Genomic DNA, 18,188 nt, shown 5'->3' with positions numbered 1-18,188 from the left:
CTTAAGTGCGATATCGCTCAGTGGTTGGTTGTTATATAAATTGGGAAATCGCTGATTGGTTGAAAGCTTAAGTGCGATATCGCTCAGTGGTTGGTTGCTCCATAAATTAGGAGATGGCTGATTGATTGAAAGCTTAAGTGCGATATCGCTCAGTGGTTGGTTGTTATATAAATTGGGAGATGACTGATTGGTTGAAAGCTTAAGTGCGATATCGCTCAGTGGTTGGTTGTTATATAAATTGGGAAATCGCTGATTGGTTGAAAGCTTAAGTGCGATATCGCTCAGTGGTTGGTTGCTCCATAAATTAGGAGATGGCTGATTGATTGAAAGCTTAAGTGCGATATCGCTCAGTGGTTGGTTGTTATATAAATTGGGAGATGACTGATTGGTTGAAAGCTTAAGTGCGATATCGCTCAGTGGTTGGTTGCTCTATAAATTAGGAGATGGCTGATTGGTTGAAAACTTAAGTGAAGAGATTGCTGATTAATTTGCCAGCTTAGCTACTAGATAGCTGTTTATTTGCATACTAAATGAAAGATCTCTAATTCGCTGGCATGTTAACTGTGAGATTGCTTATTGGATGTCAGCTTAAGTACGAAATCGCTTAATTCGATGCCAGCTTAACATCGAGCTCATTGGTTGGTTTCTAGAATAGCAATGGGCTCTGGTTGGCTGCCAGCATAAGAACAAGCTCGCTGGTTGTCTTATAACGAAAGAGTGAGCTCGCCAATTGTCAACCAGCTTAAGAGTGAGGTTAACAGTCGATAGGCAAGAACGATGAACACCCCCTACACTCACCATTCCGGTTGAATTCTTACTGAGAAAAACCTAAAACCCTTTAGAAAAACCCCATTTATATGACGACACCAGCTGTTGAAATTATTTTTATAATTTATAAACATAAATTTCTAAATTTATAAATAACACGAGCATCGAAGCTTCTATTGTATTATGGTTAACGGTCACGAAATAGTGCCAAAAGTTTAATCAAACGTGCTATATCGTTACTGATTATCTAAAAAATATTAAAACGACACTAAACTATTCAAACTTTCAATGATTCACTCTTAAAAATAATGCCATTTGGCTGTATTGACCGAAGATTGCAAAACGCAATAAAATGCTTTGATAACACTGTTTCCGTAACAGTCACTATATATATGGCTTATAAGTACGGCTACATTATCTTATCGTAACGAACAACCGCTGCCGAGTTGGCGTCGGTTAGTAAAGTTCAAATAAGTTTTATTTTCACATCTTCATCTGCTTTTTACCTAACGACGAAATAGCACGGCTAAAAATTAACTGTTTTATATAAATGATAGCCTCATTTATATAGAAGGGTTAAAGGCCGTGTACATTTCCCATATTTTATTAACTTTTTTGTAAAATAAAACCTAAAATAAAAAAATCGTAAAATAAATAAAATAAATATGGCTGAAGATCTTACAACCTTTGGTGGTGATGGTGAGTTGTCTTTTTTTCGTATTATTTATTCTAAACATTTAGAAAGGGTAACAAACGTTAATCCTCTTAAGTCGGGATTTAAAGCCACAAAATAAAGGTCTGCATTCTTTTGTTGGCAAGCGTTGGTTAGCCGGCGTAGTTAACTACTTTGGGATTTCTATATTTTAGTGAGATATAATCACAGTAAATTTAGACTCAATACATTGAGCGTTACATTTAAAGTCACGGCTATACGCTATATTTCAAAGCCAGGTTTGGTGGGAATTTTACCCATATTCCTTTCGTTAAAACTGGCAATTCGACCGAAGATTGTAGTACAATCGACCGAACAAACCCGTTAGACCGAATTCCATTCCCTTGTAAAATCCCATTCGACCGAATCTCATTCCACCGAACAGTCCCATTCGATCTAATCCCATTTCACCGAACAGTCCTATTCGATCTAATCTCATTCCCATTCCACCGAACAGTCCCATTCGATCTAATTTCATTCTCATTCCACCGAACAGTCCCATTCGATCTAATCTCATTCTCATTCCACCGAACAGTCCCATTCGATCTAATTTCATTCTCATTCCACCGAACAGTCCCATTCGATCTAATTTCATTCTCATTCCACCGAACAGTCCCATTCGATCTAATTTCATTCTCATTCCACCGAACAGTCCCATTCGATCTAATTTCATTCTCATTCCACCGAACAGTCCCATTCGATCTAATTTCATTCTCATTCCACCGAACAGTCCCATTCGATCTAATTTCATTCTCATTCCACCGAACAGTCCCATTAGATCTAATTTCATTCTCATTCCACCGAACAGTCCCATTCGATCTAATTTCATTCTCATTCCACCGAACAGTCCCATTCGATCTAATTTCATTCTCATTCCACCGAACAGTCCCATTCGATCTAATTTCATTCTCATTCCACCGAACAGTCCCATTCGATCTAATTTCATTCTCATTCCACCGAACAGTCCCATTCGATCTAATTTCATTCTCATTCCACCGAACAGTCCCATTCGATCTAATTTCATTCTCATTCCACCGAACAGTCCCATTCGATCTAATTTCATTCTCATTCCACCGAACAGTCCCATTCGATCTAATCTCATTCCACCGAACAGTCCCATTCGGCCATTCCATCGAACAGTCCCATTCGGCCATTCAATCGAACAGTCCGATTCGATCGAATTCCATTCCTTCAAACTGTTCCATTCGACCGAAAATTGCATATTTGGCGGTTTTCACGTAAGTCATTATATCGAAAAGTAAATTATAAATTTTATTATTAAATAATAATACCAGCAGATAATCACAACCTAACCTTACCTAACCTAAACCTTATTATTCCACAGAGCTAAGGTGACACCAAATCTGCAGATAAATATTATTCGCTAATTGTGTTTAAATAACAGCTATTTAATTTGATTTAATTCCAATTTAACCAAAACCCGCCACTGGGTTTAAAAAATAGAAAGATTCTAGATATATGACGACATTAAGGTTTTCGATAGAATGGGAATCAGTTAAATAATATGTAACTGGATTTTAACACAACATAATCGTTAAAATATATCGATGATTTCGTCGTTACATGTTTAGAAATTGTTTATAAGATAGGAGGCTAGAGTAAGAATTGTCACTAAAATAAACAAAAATGTGATTAAGCACTCCCTTCCGGTTTGTTGTACACTCAGTTATGCAACCATATGGCACCCGATTTAAGGGTAGATTACAACCGGAAGCTTGGGTTGTACCTTCAAATTCCCCTATGTGTAGGACCAACGATTGTAGTTCATTATACTGAATCTCATTCCACCGAACAGTCAAATTCGACCGAATACCCTTTTACCAAACAGTCCCATTCGATCGAATCCCATTCTACTGAACATTCCCATTCCACCGAACAGTCCCATACGACCGAATCCCCTTCTATTGAACATTCCCATTCCACCGAACAGTCCCATACGACCGAATCCCATTCTATTGAACATTCCCATTCCACCGAACAGTCCCATTCGATCGAATCCCATTCTATTGAACATTCCCATTCCACCGAACAGTCCCATACGACCGAATCCCATTCCGCCAAACAGTCTCATTTGACCGAATCCCATTCCGCCGAACAGTACTATTCAACCGAACCCTATTCCACCGAATAATCTAGCCTTATTTGGCGGTTTTCACATAAGTCATTTTATTTTAATTATAAATTTTATCATTAAAATACAAAACCAAATTTCAATATATATAGCGACACAGGAATAGACTTATTCTTAATTTTTTAGTCTAACATTATTAAATGTTATTTCGTATAAAACAAATAAGTTCACAATCGTACGATTGTTCAATTATTCCGAAGGTTGTTGAAGTGGCCTACATGGACGATAAAGTCCTATTTTCCGCACCCATATCTCCAAATGGCAGCTTAACGGTTCTCACAATTGTCTCTGATAGCGACATCAGAATGAGGACCTGCGGATAATATTTCGAAAAGGGTTTTCAAGATAAAAATTATTGTCGATAATAAAACAAAAATAATATATAACGTTGTCATGTTATGGGTGTTTCGTATAGTTTTTGCTATGCTAGCATTCTTTATCGACTTTTTCGAGGGACGTAATATCTCTTAATCTAATCATTAATGTAATTTCCTTCGCTTATTTTGTTAAAAAAAACTGTGATACTTGGTTTAGGTACATTTTAGTTAATTAATTAATTTTTACTTACAGTTACGGAAATGGAACGAACTGCAATTAATCTCGCCCTTATGGTACGTATGGGAAAGCCATCTATTTCTAGTGCTAAAGGTGTTTGAAACATGTAAATTATATTCCTAAATATTTCGTGCACCTTATAGAAAAAAAAGATTATCTAGATTTTAAAATGAATATAAAATATGGAAATCATATTTTTAATCTCTTAATCAGTTAAGTGGCGTAATGGGAGTCCTTTGAATTGATTGTTCACACGTTGTCTGAGTTTGTGAACCCGTGAAAATAAATTCACTGCAATTGTGCCGATTGGCCTAACTACACCACCGTCTGCGGTGCGAAATATACCATAAAGCTAAAGTTTATAAAAACTTTTACATATGGAATATTAAATTTTATGCTTAGTTTCCACTAGCGGGCGTAACGACGCTTAAAAGAAAACGTAGTTCTCGTTAAAACTGAGCTTTAAGCTTATTTTCCACTTATTTTTTTATTTACGCGCGTAAAAACGTTTGTAAAAAAGTTTATAAATGCGTCGTTACACGTTATAGTGGAAACTAAGCAAGTTTAGTTTCCACTAGGGAGCGTTTTTATTTACGCGCGTAAAAGCTTTTGTACGCGACAAAAGTTGAGAAACGTATCGGTACTCGTTCTAGTGGTAACTAAGCAAGTGTAGTTCCCACTTGGGCGCGTCACTCAACTTTGGGACAAATATAGGTTTTTACGTGTGCAAAGAAATTTGCATTATAACTCCCGCTAATGGAAACTAAGCTAGACGTATTGATACACGCGGTAAAATTTGAGCTTTGTTACGGTGTACACTCTTAAAACAAAAGGTGTATTTTCTTGTCCCATATTTAACACCTTAACAGGTTTATAAAGGATGTTATTCTACACATTAAAAAGCAGTTTTCCTGCTAGGGTGTTTATTTACACTGTTTGGGATGCTTAGGTCCTCCGTTTTGGTTACTTTTTTATACAGTTTGTGGTATAAACCTATTCCCTTCAGGGTACAAGACTACTCCTTTTAGGGTACCAAACGACTCCCTTCAGGGTGCTACAATACTCCCTTCAAAGTGTTAAAATACTCCTTTTAGGGTACTAAACTACTGCCTTAAGGGAGCTACACCTTTACGAGGTGTTAAATCACTCAATTTACGGGGTAATATAACACCCTTTATACACCTTTTCAAGTTTTTAATTTGGGACAATAAAAATCCCTTTAGATCGTTTAAATTAACATTAAAGAGTGTTTTTTTACAGATATTACACCCGTAATATACCATTAAAACACCGTTTGTTTTAAGAGCGTACGCTTGCCTAATTTGGCGGGAAATTAGCACTTATTGCAAACTGAATCAAGCCCGAGAAGATACATGTTTCATTAATATAGCTTAAATGCTTACCTAAATGTACACTTTTGTCAGTATTTAATAAATGGATAAACTTTTCGAGTATTAAATGAAACGTTCTACTCAGACACCCGAAGAGAAACGAGTCTATAAGGAAAACAAAATTGCCAGTTTGAAGAAGCAAAAAGAGAAATTGATCTTCGAAGTATGTCATCATTGCCTTTAAAACTTTTTGAATTGTGTAATAATAATGGATAATTCAATTTCTTGAAAACACAGAGAATGTTACAGACACTACGTCTAGATACGCAACGGTTCTACGACGAAATGAAAATAATCAAACAAAAGGAAAAAAATGCAGAAATGAGAAGAAATGGTATAAACACGAGCAGCTAAATCGCCGAACGTTATCCATGATGGCTGACGAATAATATGGGCGTTTTAAGGCACGTGACGGCTAGCAAATTAAAATAGTGAGACAAACTTATCGGTGTCTGCTGTTTTGTCTGCCTCTGTGTTTTTTATCTGTCTGAATTCTTGGTTGATACCAGTAATTTGACAGAGTAAGTTTAACTAAGTTATTAAAATTATACTGTAGTGATTTCTTAAATTTGGTAGTTCTATATATAAAAAGATATTATTGCTTGTAAAGTAAAATCGTAAACGTTTTAATTTCAAAAGTAAAACCATTGAATTGGGAAGACTATATCCCCAACATACTGAGTAAATCCATTTCCTTGTTTTTCTACTTACTCTGTCAACTTACTGGCATCATGTGTCAGATTTATAGCCCCGTGTACCGGTAAGATTCAAACCACACCACCGGAGGTCTATCATCAGAATGCCCTACGCTGGCGTCCACAAGCCCGGACAGGTGACAAAACCAGCATGGGTAGCATAACCCTACTACTGATGGTCGCAGCCTCGACGCAAGCCACCCAGCAGAAGGTGCAGCAATGGTTCAACCAGTTCGCCACTTCGCACACAGCAATGGGAATGAGAGTGGATGCTCTGGCAACTCCGGCCCACACCCTACCTAGGAATGTAGAGAGCCAAACCCATTGGAAAGAGCTCCTAAAGGGGAACGACGAGCACACAGCAGCCCGCATAACCCGGCACAGCTGGCACCGGAGATCCCGGTGTTGTTTCAAAAGGCCGGTAAACAGGACCGCCGTGCCCGCATATGGAGGCCCGCCGCCCCACAGCAGGCTACCCAATCCGCCGAGGCGGCCAGTTTGCCTGGACCCTCTCCGTTAGCCTGAGCCGAAACTCAGTATCCAGCCCCTACCTGACCGAAGTCGGAGGTGGAGATAGGACCATGTGAACGGAGCTAACATCTCGCAGTGCGCCACCACCCTTATGGGGTACAAGAGCCGGACCCCGACTCCCCGGTAAAGCCACCAGTTATTGCACACTCCGACCCCTTGAGGGTCACTTACTGGTATCAGTCAAAAATTCAGACAGATAAAAAACACAGCTGCAGACTAATCAGCAGACGACAATAGGTTTGTCTCACTATTTTGATTTGCCAGCCGTCACGTGCCTCAAAACACCAATATTATTCGTCAGCCATCATAGATAACGTTCGGCGATTTATCTGCTCGTGTATAAACATTTTATTTAGAAATCTTGAAAACCTTTAGCCTAAATTCAATTTTATTCAATTTAATTAAATCTAATCAATTCAATTTAATTCAAATTAATTCAATCTAATTCCATCTAATTCATTCTAATTTAATTTAACTTAATTCAACATAATTCAATTTAATTCGACTTAATTCAATTTAATTCAACCCTAATTCAACTTCATTCAATTTAATTCAGCTTAATTCAGCTTAATTCAACTTCATTCAATTTAATTCAAGTTAATTCAACTTATTTCAATTTAATTTAATTTATTTCAATTTAATTTAATTTATTTCAATTTAATTAAATTTATTTCAATTTAATTAAATGTATTTCAATTTAATTCAATTTAATTCATTTTATTTCAACTTAATATCGCATTTAGTTTTCACATCCTAGCATTAGGTTTAATGTTTTCGTATTTTTATAGGATACCCACTTCTACAAACTCGAAGTAATTCAACTGGTAGTGATTCGGATTACTCTTCGGGACTCTGTAAATATTTAAATTTTGACAGAAGTTCATCAAGATAGGAGTATTCAAAAGTCTGGCTAGTATAGTTGCGACCGACTTTAGTTTCTAGCCTGTTGGTTAGTGGGTCAAATTTAAACGTCACTGATAAAATGTTTAGAGCGTAAAAGTCTCACTCACTTGTTTATATTGATGTATATCTCAATAGGTGTTTTCATAAAATCCCCATCAAAGAACAGCCTAGGAGGTGATATACTTTAGGAAGGGACATGTAACTGTCTGTAGTCTTTGGTTTTTATTGATTTTTCGGGAAACATGTTTGCCAGCTTGTTGACGTACATTCATGCAAGTAGCACCGATGGTTTTAGAGCTGGCACGTACTGAACTGAACTCCCATCAAAGACTGAGGGGGCAATTTTTGTCGGGGGAAAACAACATAGCCGGATTTTATGAAAACACCTATTTGCACTGGCAGCCATACGTTTTTCCTAGCCCAGTGCCGGATTAAGAACTAGGCACACTAGGCACGTGCCTAGGGGCCCCCGAGGGTCAGGGGGCCTCGAATACTCCCACGTCAATACGCTAGTTCAAAAAAACAATTATTTGAAAAAAAAAACATTAAGCATATTTAAATTTAATAACAGTTTTACGCCATGCTTTTTCAAAATGAAACCATCAATAACTTTGAAACTATATTGATTCTATTCTTAATATCATAAGTGGATCATTCTCTCTAAGTATACAAATTCCGGGACTTGGTCGGGTATCTTAGTCTGGGTTTCGTGACGTCAGAACTAGTATAGAGAGCGAACTCCAAAGAGAAAAAATTTGAAAACATTTCGGCGGAGGCGCCACCGAGTGGTCAAGACGGCAACTAAAGGGGCGTTTATTGAACAAAACTCAACCCTTGGATCTAAAACTGACCTTGAACAAATATGGTACAGGTTTTTTGGGGGGAGAAATTCGATGGGCCAACCCCCAAAATTTCTCTCTCTCGGGCCCTCGAGACACGTTTCAGACGTGAAGAGTACCATATGAGATGTAAGAAACGTTACATTCGGCAGTATAAATTCAGAGTGAAGTTGAGGTGATACACAGTATAGGGCGGTTATAGAGGGCTGCCAGACCGACCCCGACAAAGACTCTAGTCATAGGTAGCATAGCGTTTTGTCTACTTAGAGAGAATGATACACTTATGTTAATATTTATAGTGTAAACGAGATATGAAATACTCTTTCGAAAAACACTGAAAAACGAATTCGAGTAAGTCGAAATAGGGTACCGAGTAGCCTCTAATTCGTTTTACGGTGATCCTTGTAACCTTGCATAACCAATCTCTTGTCCACTCTGTGACTCCGTGTCAGGCCGCTCAGCAGAGAGGGGGTTGCCCCACCCCTGTTCATTTTGTTTGGCCCCAACATAGTCTTTCATATAAACATCGTTAGGATTTGAATTGACAACATTTTCCCAGCATTAAACAAATTTAAATAGTCGAACTATAATTTGGATAATCATGGTCCAGTTGTTTCTTCCTTTAAGTGGGTGCTATGTAATTTTTTTGTTTGTTTGTTTTAGTTACGATGTGAATTGTCACGCATGGAAATCAGGAACGTATGTAATTAAGTGCTTCGTCTTAGAGGGGTAGGGCGAAAAGTTCGGTTTTAGCCTAGTCAAATAGAAAAAGGTTGGTTTTTGGGTTCAAATAGAGAGGAGCATGCAGTGGCATAGCCAGGTGGGTGGACCAAGGGGCAAGTCCACCCCCCCCCCGAAACGTATGGCTTTTTTATAGTGTTGTAGTCTTAATCCGGCACTGTCCTAGCCCATTTAGTTTCGCCTTTGTCCGATAGGTAGAGCCATGACAATTTACTTTACGTAGAGCAGACGTTTGTCTACGTAAAAATTTCAGTTGAATACTCCAGTCTTGATGAACTCCTTTTATTTTCATAATTTTAACAGTTAATCAAATTCGTGAACTTGAGCATTAAACACTGTAATCATACCATTGGTAAATTATTTCTAAAGCCGAATGTTCGTGTTCATTGTCGAGTTCACCGGAAGAAGACGGAGATTTCTTCTTCCAACCATACAACACTAATCTTAAAGCCATCGGTTCTTCGAACAATTTCGATCTTAACCCGTTCATGAGCAACCAGGTCAAACGTTTCGATATAAGAGTTCAAATAATCGGCCGAGAGGCGAAACCTATCGTAGTCAGCGTCACCCGCGACTACACCGTGATGAAAATTAAAGAACAGTTGTGGGGTAAGATACCGGCCCGTCCCAGTAGACAGACACTATTCTACAAGAACACTCAATTGAACGACGAAAGCACCGTTTCCGAATGCGCCATCGACCAATTATCCCTTTTGTCCGTTTCAGTTCAGCGTCAATGAGGTTAGGCTCGACTTCAGTTTCAAATACGTAAATACCAAGGTCACCTTTCTGGGATTGAGTCAGGATCTCTTAAAGATGTCGATGGTGGTATTGTGAAAGGCTAAAATCCCGATAGTGGCTCAACAGTCAAAACGTTTCAAGAAGGCAAACCTTTTAAGCCTTTGAAGACAAACGTGAGAGTCAGTAATAAGGTAGCCTCTTTCTTCGGCATGGTGACCTCTTGTCATTGTTTAACATTTTTAATCACTTAGACTAGAACCAACCAGGACCGTTTTAAGGCGCGCGCAAAAGAGGCCTAGGGCCTCATACCAAAGTGGAGTCCGCGGAAGCCCACAAGTAAGACAAATTACCCAAAGGGCTTGCCATCACCCTCCTACGCATTGTAACCTGACCACCTGAACTAATGGCTTTAAAAGTCGCTCGATGACTTAGGCCTAAGGTGGTGCCTTGGGTATTAGCTTAGCTGAAAGGGCACGATACTCCTTAAGACGGTTCTGGAACAAACCCTAAAAATGCAACTATGTGAAATAGTTGCAGCGAACAGGTGTGGAGTTCTGGCATAGAGATCTGGACTATTTTGTGGACTGGGCTCCAGCCGCCAAACAGCCACGAATTAAACAGAACTCCGCACCCGTTCGCTACACCTAGCAGCGAGCTTTGTCTCTTCAAGGTCAAACAAGCGGAAAGGTATAAAGGACCCTTTCCATTTTAATGCTGTATAACATTGTGATGGTTTTTTGGAACGAAATTAATTTTCATATTAATTGTAATATTAAATCTTGGTGAACAGGGAGTAGATCTCGCATCATTTGATTTAGATAATAATAGAACACAAGTTGGAAAGTAAACTCTCTCCCTAAAAAATCGAATCAACCAGGTACCACATTGGGTCCCTAAAACGGATATCACGCAACAGGTCTCCACCATTAAAGGGAGTATAACCCCTCTTGTTTGGTAGGGTGTGCTTAGACTATACCGAGTATCTTCCACAAGCCTTCCTAGCGAGGGCCGGCAAGGAGTGAATTTAGTTAGGTTGTTTAACCTTTGTCGGAATTTGGTGATAAAACCCGATCAAACTAACTCTTTGCTGCCCCTCGCAAAGGAAGGTTGTGGAAGCTACTCAGTATAGTCTAAGCACACACAACCAAACCAGATGGGTCATACTCCCTTTAACAAGACTTTACACGTCGCTAGATGACTTGGGCCTGTGTGGTTCCTTTGATAGTAGTTCAGATTGCTTTTTTTAGTAAAGTTATTTTCATAAGTCCCTGTTTACCGAGATTCATATCTATATAATGTTTGATTAAAAATGTAAAACAATGACATTTACGTATTCGAAACTCAAGCCGAGCCAAGATTTTTCAAATAAAATCTGGCAACTTATTTATTTTATACTACCAATGTATTAATTAATATTAATTAATATTTAATTAATTGTACAGTGATTCTACATAATTGAAAATCAAATTGTAAGGTTTAATTTCCGTACTATTCTAAAAATTCGTAAATCATTAATGAACCCAAGATTAAAGGTCGACAGAATCGTTTGAATAATTCACGTGACTCAGGCTTACCTTCCAGCGATCCAGTGTCACAAAACAAGTAAATCTGTAGACCATCCTCAAAATTCTAGCGATTCTGTAGTTCTTTATATGTTACCGTGGACACGGTAAAATTTAATAAGAATGAAATTTGGTTTAAGAGAATTACATTAAAAATATTTTTACATTTGTATAACAATGGTAGTGTTTGTAAATATATACATTTTTGATAAAAGTGCAATGTTAACACAAGTAGTTAGAAATTAGCACAGCTGTTATTACAAAATATATACTACGAGGCTTCAATTTAGCTGAAAAATATTTTACATATCATATACATAAATGCTTTCGGGTTTACACATAAAAAATAGTTTAAAAAAAGTGTTTATTACATTAAAAATAAAAAAATGTATACTAGTTTTTACCTTAAAAAATTGTATTTGTAAATGAAATCATCTATCACGTGTATTTTGCATTTTAAATAAAATCTATATATCCGGTTTTACATATTAAAATATAATATTTTTAATTTTTTTAAATAATACTCTTTCGTGTGTAATACATTCAAAAAAATGTACTTGGTTTCTACACGGTCATAGGATGGGCTAACTACATCGTAGTACTTACTAGTTTGCCCATGGTCATAGAAAACGTTATAATTGTCAGACTTGGAAATAGCGGGAGTCCTGGGGCCAATGGCTCTTAAAAAGAAATCAGGGGGCTATTAAAATAAATCATTCGAAAGGGGGTTGCGGGCTACCGGGGCCCCCAAATTTCATAAAAATATCTTTAAAAGAATGTCGAGAAAAATTATGTTTACGCCGTCTCAGAAACGCTGTTTTCCTACCCTAGTCGAAAGCGAAATCTAATGTTAAAGTTAACGTTTTAAAGTCAATAAATGTTTGCGTAAGTAACGTAACCAATTTTTATTATCGTATTTTCCCTCCCTAGTTTCCCACCCCACTAGGCTAGTGGCCCACCAATAAAAATAAACTTAAGGGGGGCCGGGAGACTGTCTGACAATTGTCATTCAATGCCGCTGTCGCCATCTGGATTTGGATATCTACTTGGATATTTGAATGCTACTGCACGTTTAATTCATAGTTGCATAAGTACTTAAATTCAAATCAGAGACTGGAGATTTATTACTAAAATAACACCAGTTAATATTAATTTAAATTTTGTTATATATTAAAATCAATAGTTTATCGATTTAATACATTTATAACAAATGTTTGGACAAATATATCACAAAACGTTTTAAAAAATAAAACTTAATGTTTATGTTATCTAAGTTTAATTAAAATATATTAATTTAATTTTGATCATTGTAGAATAATATAAAAATTCTGACAAGTTCGAAATTTCCCCAGCGATGGCGCTATTGTATGGACAGATCTCAAGGCGCGTTGATTCAAAAATCAATTTCAGGGAATTTTTCAGTTCTTACGAAATCGGTTTCCATGAAAGAGTCAAGAGGGTTTTAAATATTAAAGTGAGGAAATTTTTGCTAAATTCATTTAGTTAAAAATTTCTTGAAAGCACCGTTAAAGCCCAAAATTTGTGGTACTTATAATTAAATAGCTACTTAGTCTCTTCATTGTTAAGTAAATGAAACTGAACCCAAATTGGTTTATAATTGAACAGCTAAATTCTTCATATTTCGTGAAATACGTACTATCAGAAGTATAAAGTATAACTCTTATGAGATATGAATTAGTCTAGGACGTAAAAATTAAACACTTTACCTTTAGAGGCAGTTTTAAGTAACTGATATTATCCGTCCAAACAGCAGATATGTACCCTACATAAAATAAACTGCTTAACTATTAATAAATATTAATTAAATTTGGGATGAAATAATTTTAGAAAAATACTACAGCAAAATATTTTGCATCGCAGTATTTTTCTTACGAAACACATATTGAAAAATCAGTGAAACCTGTGAAATTACATGTTTCAGCATAATCAGTATACTATCTATTTTATCTAATAGATGTTTTATGTATTATAAAAATACTTCTAAACCTGAAGATTTATCATATTATTGCTAATAGCCTTAATAAATCCAATAGTTTATAAACTTTTCGTGTTGACCGCTTCGTGGCTCTGTATAAAATGAAAAGGCTAATTGCTTAATAAGGGCAATGAGAATGGTGTAAGGATTAGGTAACAGCCATGAGCAGACATAGATGAATTGTGGGAACTAAAATATTCAAATATAGTATACAACAAATGTTCTACAATTATAAGACAAAATGTTTGGGTAAACGGCTCTTTCAACATATACTATCATCTCAGTACTTCGACTAGATACGCCTTCCTGGTTGTACAACAATTTACCAAATGTTCATATTAGTTTTAAACATGATCAGGCATAGACCATCATGCATCATTTATTACAAAAATTTTATTGCATTAATTTCTAGTTGTTGATTTACACTATTTATCTAAAGTAACCTACATCCAAAATCAATCAATATTTTATAAGGAATTTGCTCTTAAAATTTCAAATTAAATTGAAGGAATTTTACTCTTAACATGTAATTGTTATGGATGATAAAACTAGCGAATAAGTAGATTAGTCCATTGAAAAGGGATAAAAAAGCTAAACCCTAATCAAATTTGAAGAAATTTAAAAACCTACAAATAGCTCGTACCGATAATTCTTCGAGCAAATCAAAAGACGCGAAACTCGGAAAAAATAGATAGATGTAATTGTTATTCTTTAGTAACAAATAGGATAAAAATTAAATAAGTGGCAAATTAAAAATTTTAGTTTATTATTATTATTAAAAAGATGGTACGAGATGGTACTTAAATGCCATAATTAGGTACAAATTAAATACTCTGCCTAAAAACAAATGACCACGCTACAGCATTACCGATCGTATTTATGGTATTTTGTTTACTATGTGTATAATTGAAGTATAAATTAAATTAATTACATTACGGAAATAGTCATAAATAATATCATAAGTGTATAATATAAATAATAATAATCAGCTAGGCTATAGTTGCATAAGTGTGATACTTCCTATTCTTCACATGCAAAATTTTTACTGAGAGCTATTCACAAGACAGACTGCATTACGGGCTTTGTCACCGTTTTGTTCCCGCGTCACACGTAGCCATTAAAGCAAGTGTCGGCTCTATGGTTGCCCTCTGTATTTTTGATTGGGTCTATGTAACGAAGATAGCTATGATTGCTTAGATCGCCGGGAAAGTGCTTCCATCTATTATCGACTTTCAAAAACTTATTGTCATTTATTTGAAAGTCGAAGATTACGTGATTGAAACACGTGGTTGTGGAAAAGCCAATCCAAGCTAAGTTAACTGCGCACGTGATTACGCAAAGCCAATTAAAGAAGAGGTACGTCGAGGCACCTACTTTTGAGGGAATAATTTGCTTGCTCAACTTGTTTCAATTTCCACTAAACTCTACGTTAGTGACATCTTTCGCTCGCCAATGATACTAACCTTAAAATAGGAGCCGACACTTGCTTTAACAGCGCCTTGCTAGGGGGAGATTTTCTTCTTGCGATGACGTCACTCCGTTACTAGCTCTCAGTAAAATATACCCCAAAGTAACAAACTTATGGAAAAATATTATAGACTTATGATCGAGGGGCTGATCACTCCGCGTAATCGGTGTACAGAGCCGTAGCTTTGACTGTACTAATGGGATTACGCGTAATCTTTGAAGTCCCTGCCTTTGGCAGTGTTAATCTAAGCGTAATCCGGTGTACAGATTTTCTAAGAGTGGTTAGCCCCTCGCTTATGATAATATCTAATAATTAAACAAAAACAATTGTAGCACTTGTTGTAATAACCCTCAGGATACAGTGGAAAAAATGGGGGTTGTAGGGTAACTCGTGAACTGTAACGACCAAAGTACCGTAAAAAAATAAATGAAATTGCTTTAATTTTTGGTCACTGATTTTTCCCTTCCCATCACTAGAATCATTACGTCGAGAGAATAGAATGGACGGAAGCAATTCCCTCCCTCTGGTCGGAAAATGTCTCAACAGCGCGGAGAAAACGGCTTCGGGCAAAATCCATTCCCAATTTCTGTTCCAGAACTGTTACCTCCAGTCCACCGCGTTTCCAAACTATCTAAACTTGAATTTTTAGCACCGAAAGTACTCCGACGGGGGAAGGGATCGCGGGGGGCAATGAAATTTTGCGAAATGACGTAAGAGACGATACCAGCGCCACTCCGAACGCGTGTCCGAAGCGCGCGTGACGGGAAGAAATCTGTCGATCCCCCTGGCGTACGCCGCCAGAACCTCGCAGTTTGGAAGGCGACTTTGTATATTGTACATGCTGGATCGAACAACGGATGTGTCCACTGAAGGATGCGAATGCGTTCGCCGTTTCGCACAGATTCAGAGCGGATTCCTCATCCCTGTTGTCCTGACACTCCCGATACCGTTATAGCTCGCGGTAAGGCTTCTTTCCGATCGTTCAATTATCGCTTATTTACGGAAGTAAAAACGTAAAATTGTATTAAGTCGGGATTTTTATTCGGTCGGTCCTGATAGTAGTCGTTTTTCCTTGGAACTCTCCGTTTAAATCAGGGTTAAACAATCCTTCGGCTCCAGTAACGTCGGGTCGCCTTGACCAGAAGATCTACTTAGTTATCCCGGACGCATTCTTGAGATACCGGTATATCAATACAGATCATGATAAAGAGGCAACAGAAAGGTCTTTTTCCGTGTCGGATTGAGGGATGGCTCAACACATGCGGTAGGTCAATGTTACTTTTTACCTTAGTGACTCCCGTGTCTCCCAGTCGTTGTTGAATGATCATGTGGGCTGTTTCTGTAGGCGGCTGAAAATTAGTTTGTCCATATTATTAAAGTAATCAGCCTTAGAATAATTTGTTATTAAGAAAAATTAGCGACTGACTTAGTAACTATGTGTATCACTTTACCAAATATTACCAACACGTAAAATTTAAATATTTTTGTTCTGTTAAACCAGTTTATATTTATTAAGTGGGCATTACGAAAGTTAAATTTCAAATTCAAGGTGGGTTGAAATATAACTTCACTAACGGGAAAATCACTCCCTTGATTAAATAAAAAAAGTTATTGTTGTACATGGTTTAATATGTATAAGAGGCTTAAGATATTTTTAAAAATATAAGAATTACACTTGGAATTAAAAAATTTCAAACTAAAATTATAGTTTAAATTCATGTTTAAAAACAGGAGCTTTACAGTTCGTGGCTCTTTGTGAATTGACAAATCTGTAGCTTTGACTGTATAAAGATTAAAAAATGGTTAAATCATTATTAAAATTTTAATTTTGATTATTAGAACACCCTATATCAGAGTGATAACTAATTTAGTACTTCAAGAAAAATACATTATAATTTCAGCCGTACAAATTTTATAATCATTTTGAAACACCATCAGAATTTCCAAGCAATATTCCAATTATATTGAGTTTCTCCAAAAATGTTCCTTTTAATTGTTAGATAGGTTAAGCCCACGCCAGTAAACGGGTATAAAAAATTGTACGATTGAAGCTGGTAGTCTTGTTGAGGGTAGACTGTTTTCCCTACAAGTTATCTTTCTATAACTCGACCGAAATCGTAAACTTACTAGAATCTTCCCTATGTATAAATATAACCCCGATTTAGAATTTTAAAATGAAAATTTTAAATTTATAACCTAAAAATGCCGATCATTTTAGCTCAGTTATCTGGTTTAATCCGAGGTTTAATCTTTTCCCGTTAATTGGGTTTTTTTTAAAGGGGAAAGACTTTTTTCTCGATTTCTTAAAAAAATGATTTCTAAAACCTTCAGGCTTAGTCCTAATTCGTAAAGTTACTCTCTTCGTTTTAGAATTTTCATTTCCTTTAAAAGAAGTCGCGGTTATGTTGAAAAAACTTGAATGAAAATTCTCTGGCGTTCGTTGAACGGATATCTACAATCGAAGCAAAAAGTGCACGATATTCGTTTCGCCTTTACCTAACTTTGACAAGTAATTTTGTTTTATCTGACACCTCGTGATCAGTTAGTTTCCCGTTCTCTCCAATTCCGGATCGTATCCCGTTCCTCCTTCTTCAAGCTTTGACCTTCGAACTTTGCGATGAGTAAGGCCAAGAAGGTAGTCAGGTTAGCGAGAATATGCAGCTTAAAACTGGAACCTCTGTTTTAATAATTCCCTGAAGATTTTATCCACCGAAACGTAGAGAAAGCTTGAGATTGTACCGTAGTGTCTTCCCCTATTTCCGGGAGAAAGGGGAAAGATAGAGGGGCGTGGTCTTTCTTCCGGTAATCACGAAACGAACTTTGTACTGCCCGCGTATTCTGTGTTAACGTGAAGGGATTCTTGGTAATAGGGATACGTTAGGTAGTTAGTTGTAAATCAATTTTTTTTAAAAACCATGAATTGAATTCACGATTTCTTCGCGCTTCACGCTCATTCTACCTTCGAAGATTTGTAGATGACTGAAACTGAAGAAAAAAGTACATTATTTAAAAAAATATATCCACACTTTTTTGCTATATATACTTTAGTTTAACGGATAATACGGTGACCTCTCCAAGTGTTGAGAAACAACCATTTATTTTTTTATACAGGGAAATGAGATGGTAGTTTTGTA

The 18,188-nt window shown here is 36.7% G+C and overlaps 2 protein-coding genes across 2 annotated transcripts in view; both read left to right on the top strand.

The window, feature by feature from the left end:
- The first annotated feature begins 1,250 nt into the window (after window positions 1-1,250).
- Window positions 1,251-12,054, top strand: LOC149943531 (uncharacterized). Its single transcript, XM_090175480.1, has 6 exons — window positions 1,251-1,467; window positions 4,203-4,243; window positions 5,664-5,741; window positions 5,816-5,912; window positions 7,593-7,658; window positions 9,657-12,054. The coding sequence occupies exons 1-6, from the start codon at window positions 1,434-1,436 to the stop codon at window positions 10,025-10,027; spliced, it is 687 nt and encodes a 228-aa protein (XP_090031606.1). The 5' UTR covers window positions 1,251-1,433; the 3' UTR covers window positions 10,028-12,054.
- Window positions 12,055-15,890: 3,836 nt separating this feature from the next.
- The window catches only part of raskol (Ras GTPase-activating protein raskol), a 192,299-nt gene continuing 190,001 nt past the window's right edge, over window positions 15,891-18,188 (top strand). The window contains exon 1 of the mRNA XM_090175852.1: window positions 15,891-16,318. Within this exon, the coding sequence (XP_090031978.1) occupies window positions 16,255-16,318 (64 nt within the window). The 5' untranslated portion in view covers window positions 15,891-16,254. The remainder of the gene's footprint in view (window positions 16,319-18,188) is intronic.

This window comes from Leiobunum rupestre, chromosome 5 (assembly GCF_980474605.1).
Source record: "Leiobunum rupestre chromosome 5, qqLeiRupe1.1.hap1, whole genome shotgun sequence".
NCBI lineage: Eukaryota > Metazoa > Arthropoda > Arachnida > Opiliones > Sclerosomatidae > Leiobunum > Leiobunum rupestre.
The sequence above is the reverse complement of the archived record's forward strand: the minus strand, read 5'-3'. Positions and strand labels throughout refer to the sequence as shown.

Bases quoted from the DNA above. Each gene is read 5' to 3' on its own strand.
- LOC149943531 (XM_090175480.1), top strand. From the start codon at position 1,434: ATGGCTGAAGATCTTACAACCTTTGGTGGTGATG. The intron at 1,468-4,202 runs GTGAGTTGTCTT...TTTTACTTACAG, and splicing joins TACAACCTTTGGTGGTGATG to TTACGGAAATGGAACGAACT. The intron at 4,244-5,663 runs GTACGTATGGGA...CGTTCTACTCAG, and splicing joins CAATTAATCTCGCCCTTATG to ACACCCGAAGAGAAACGAGT.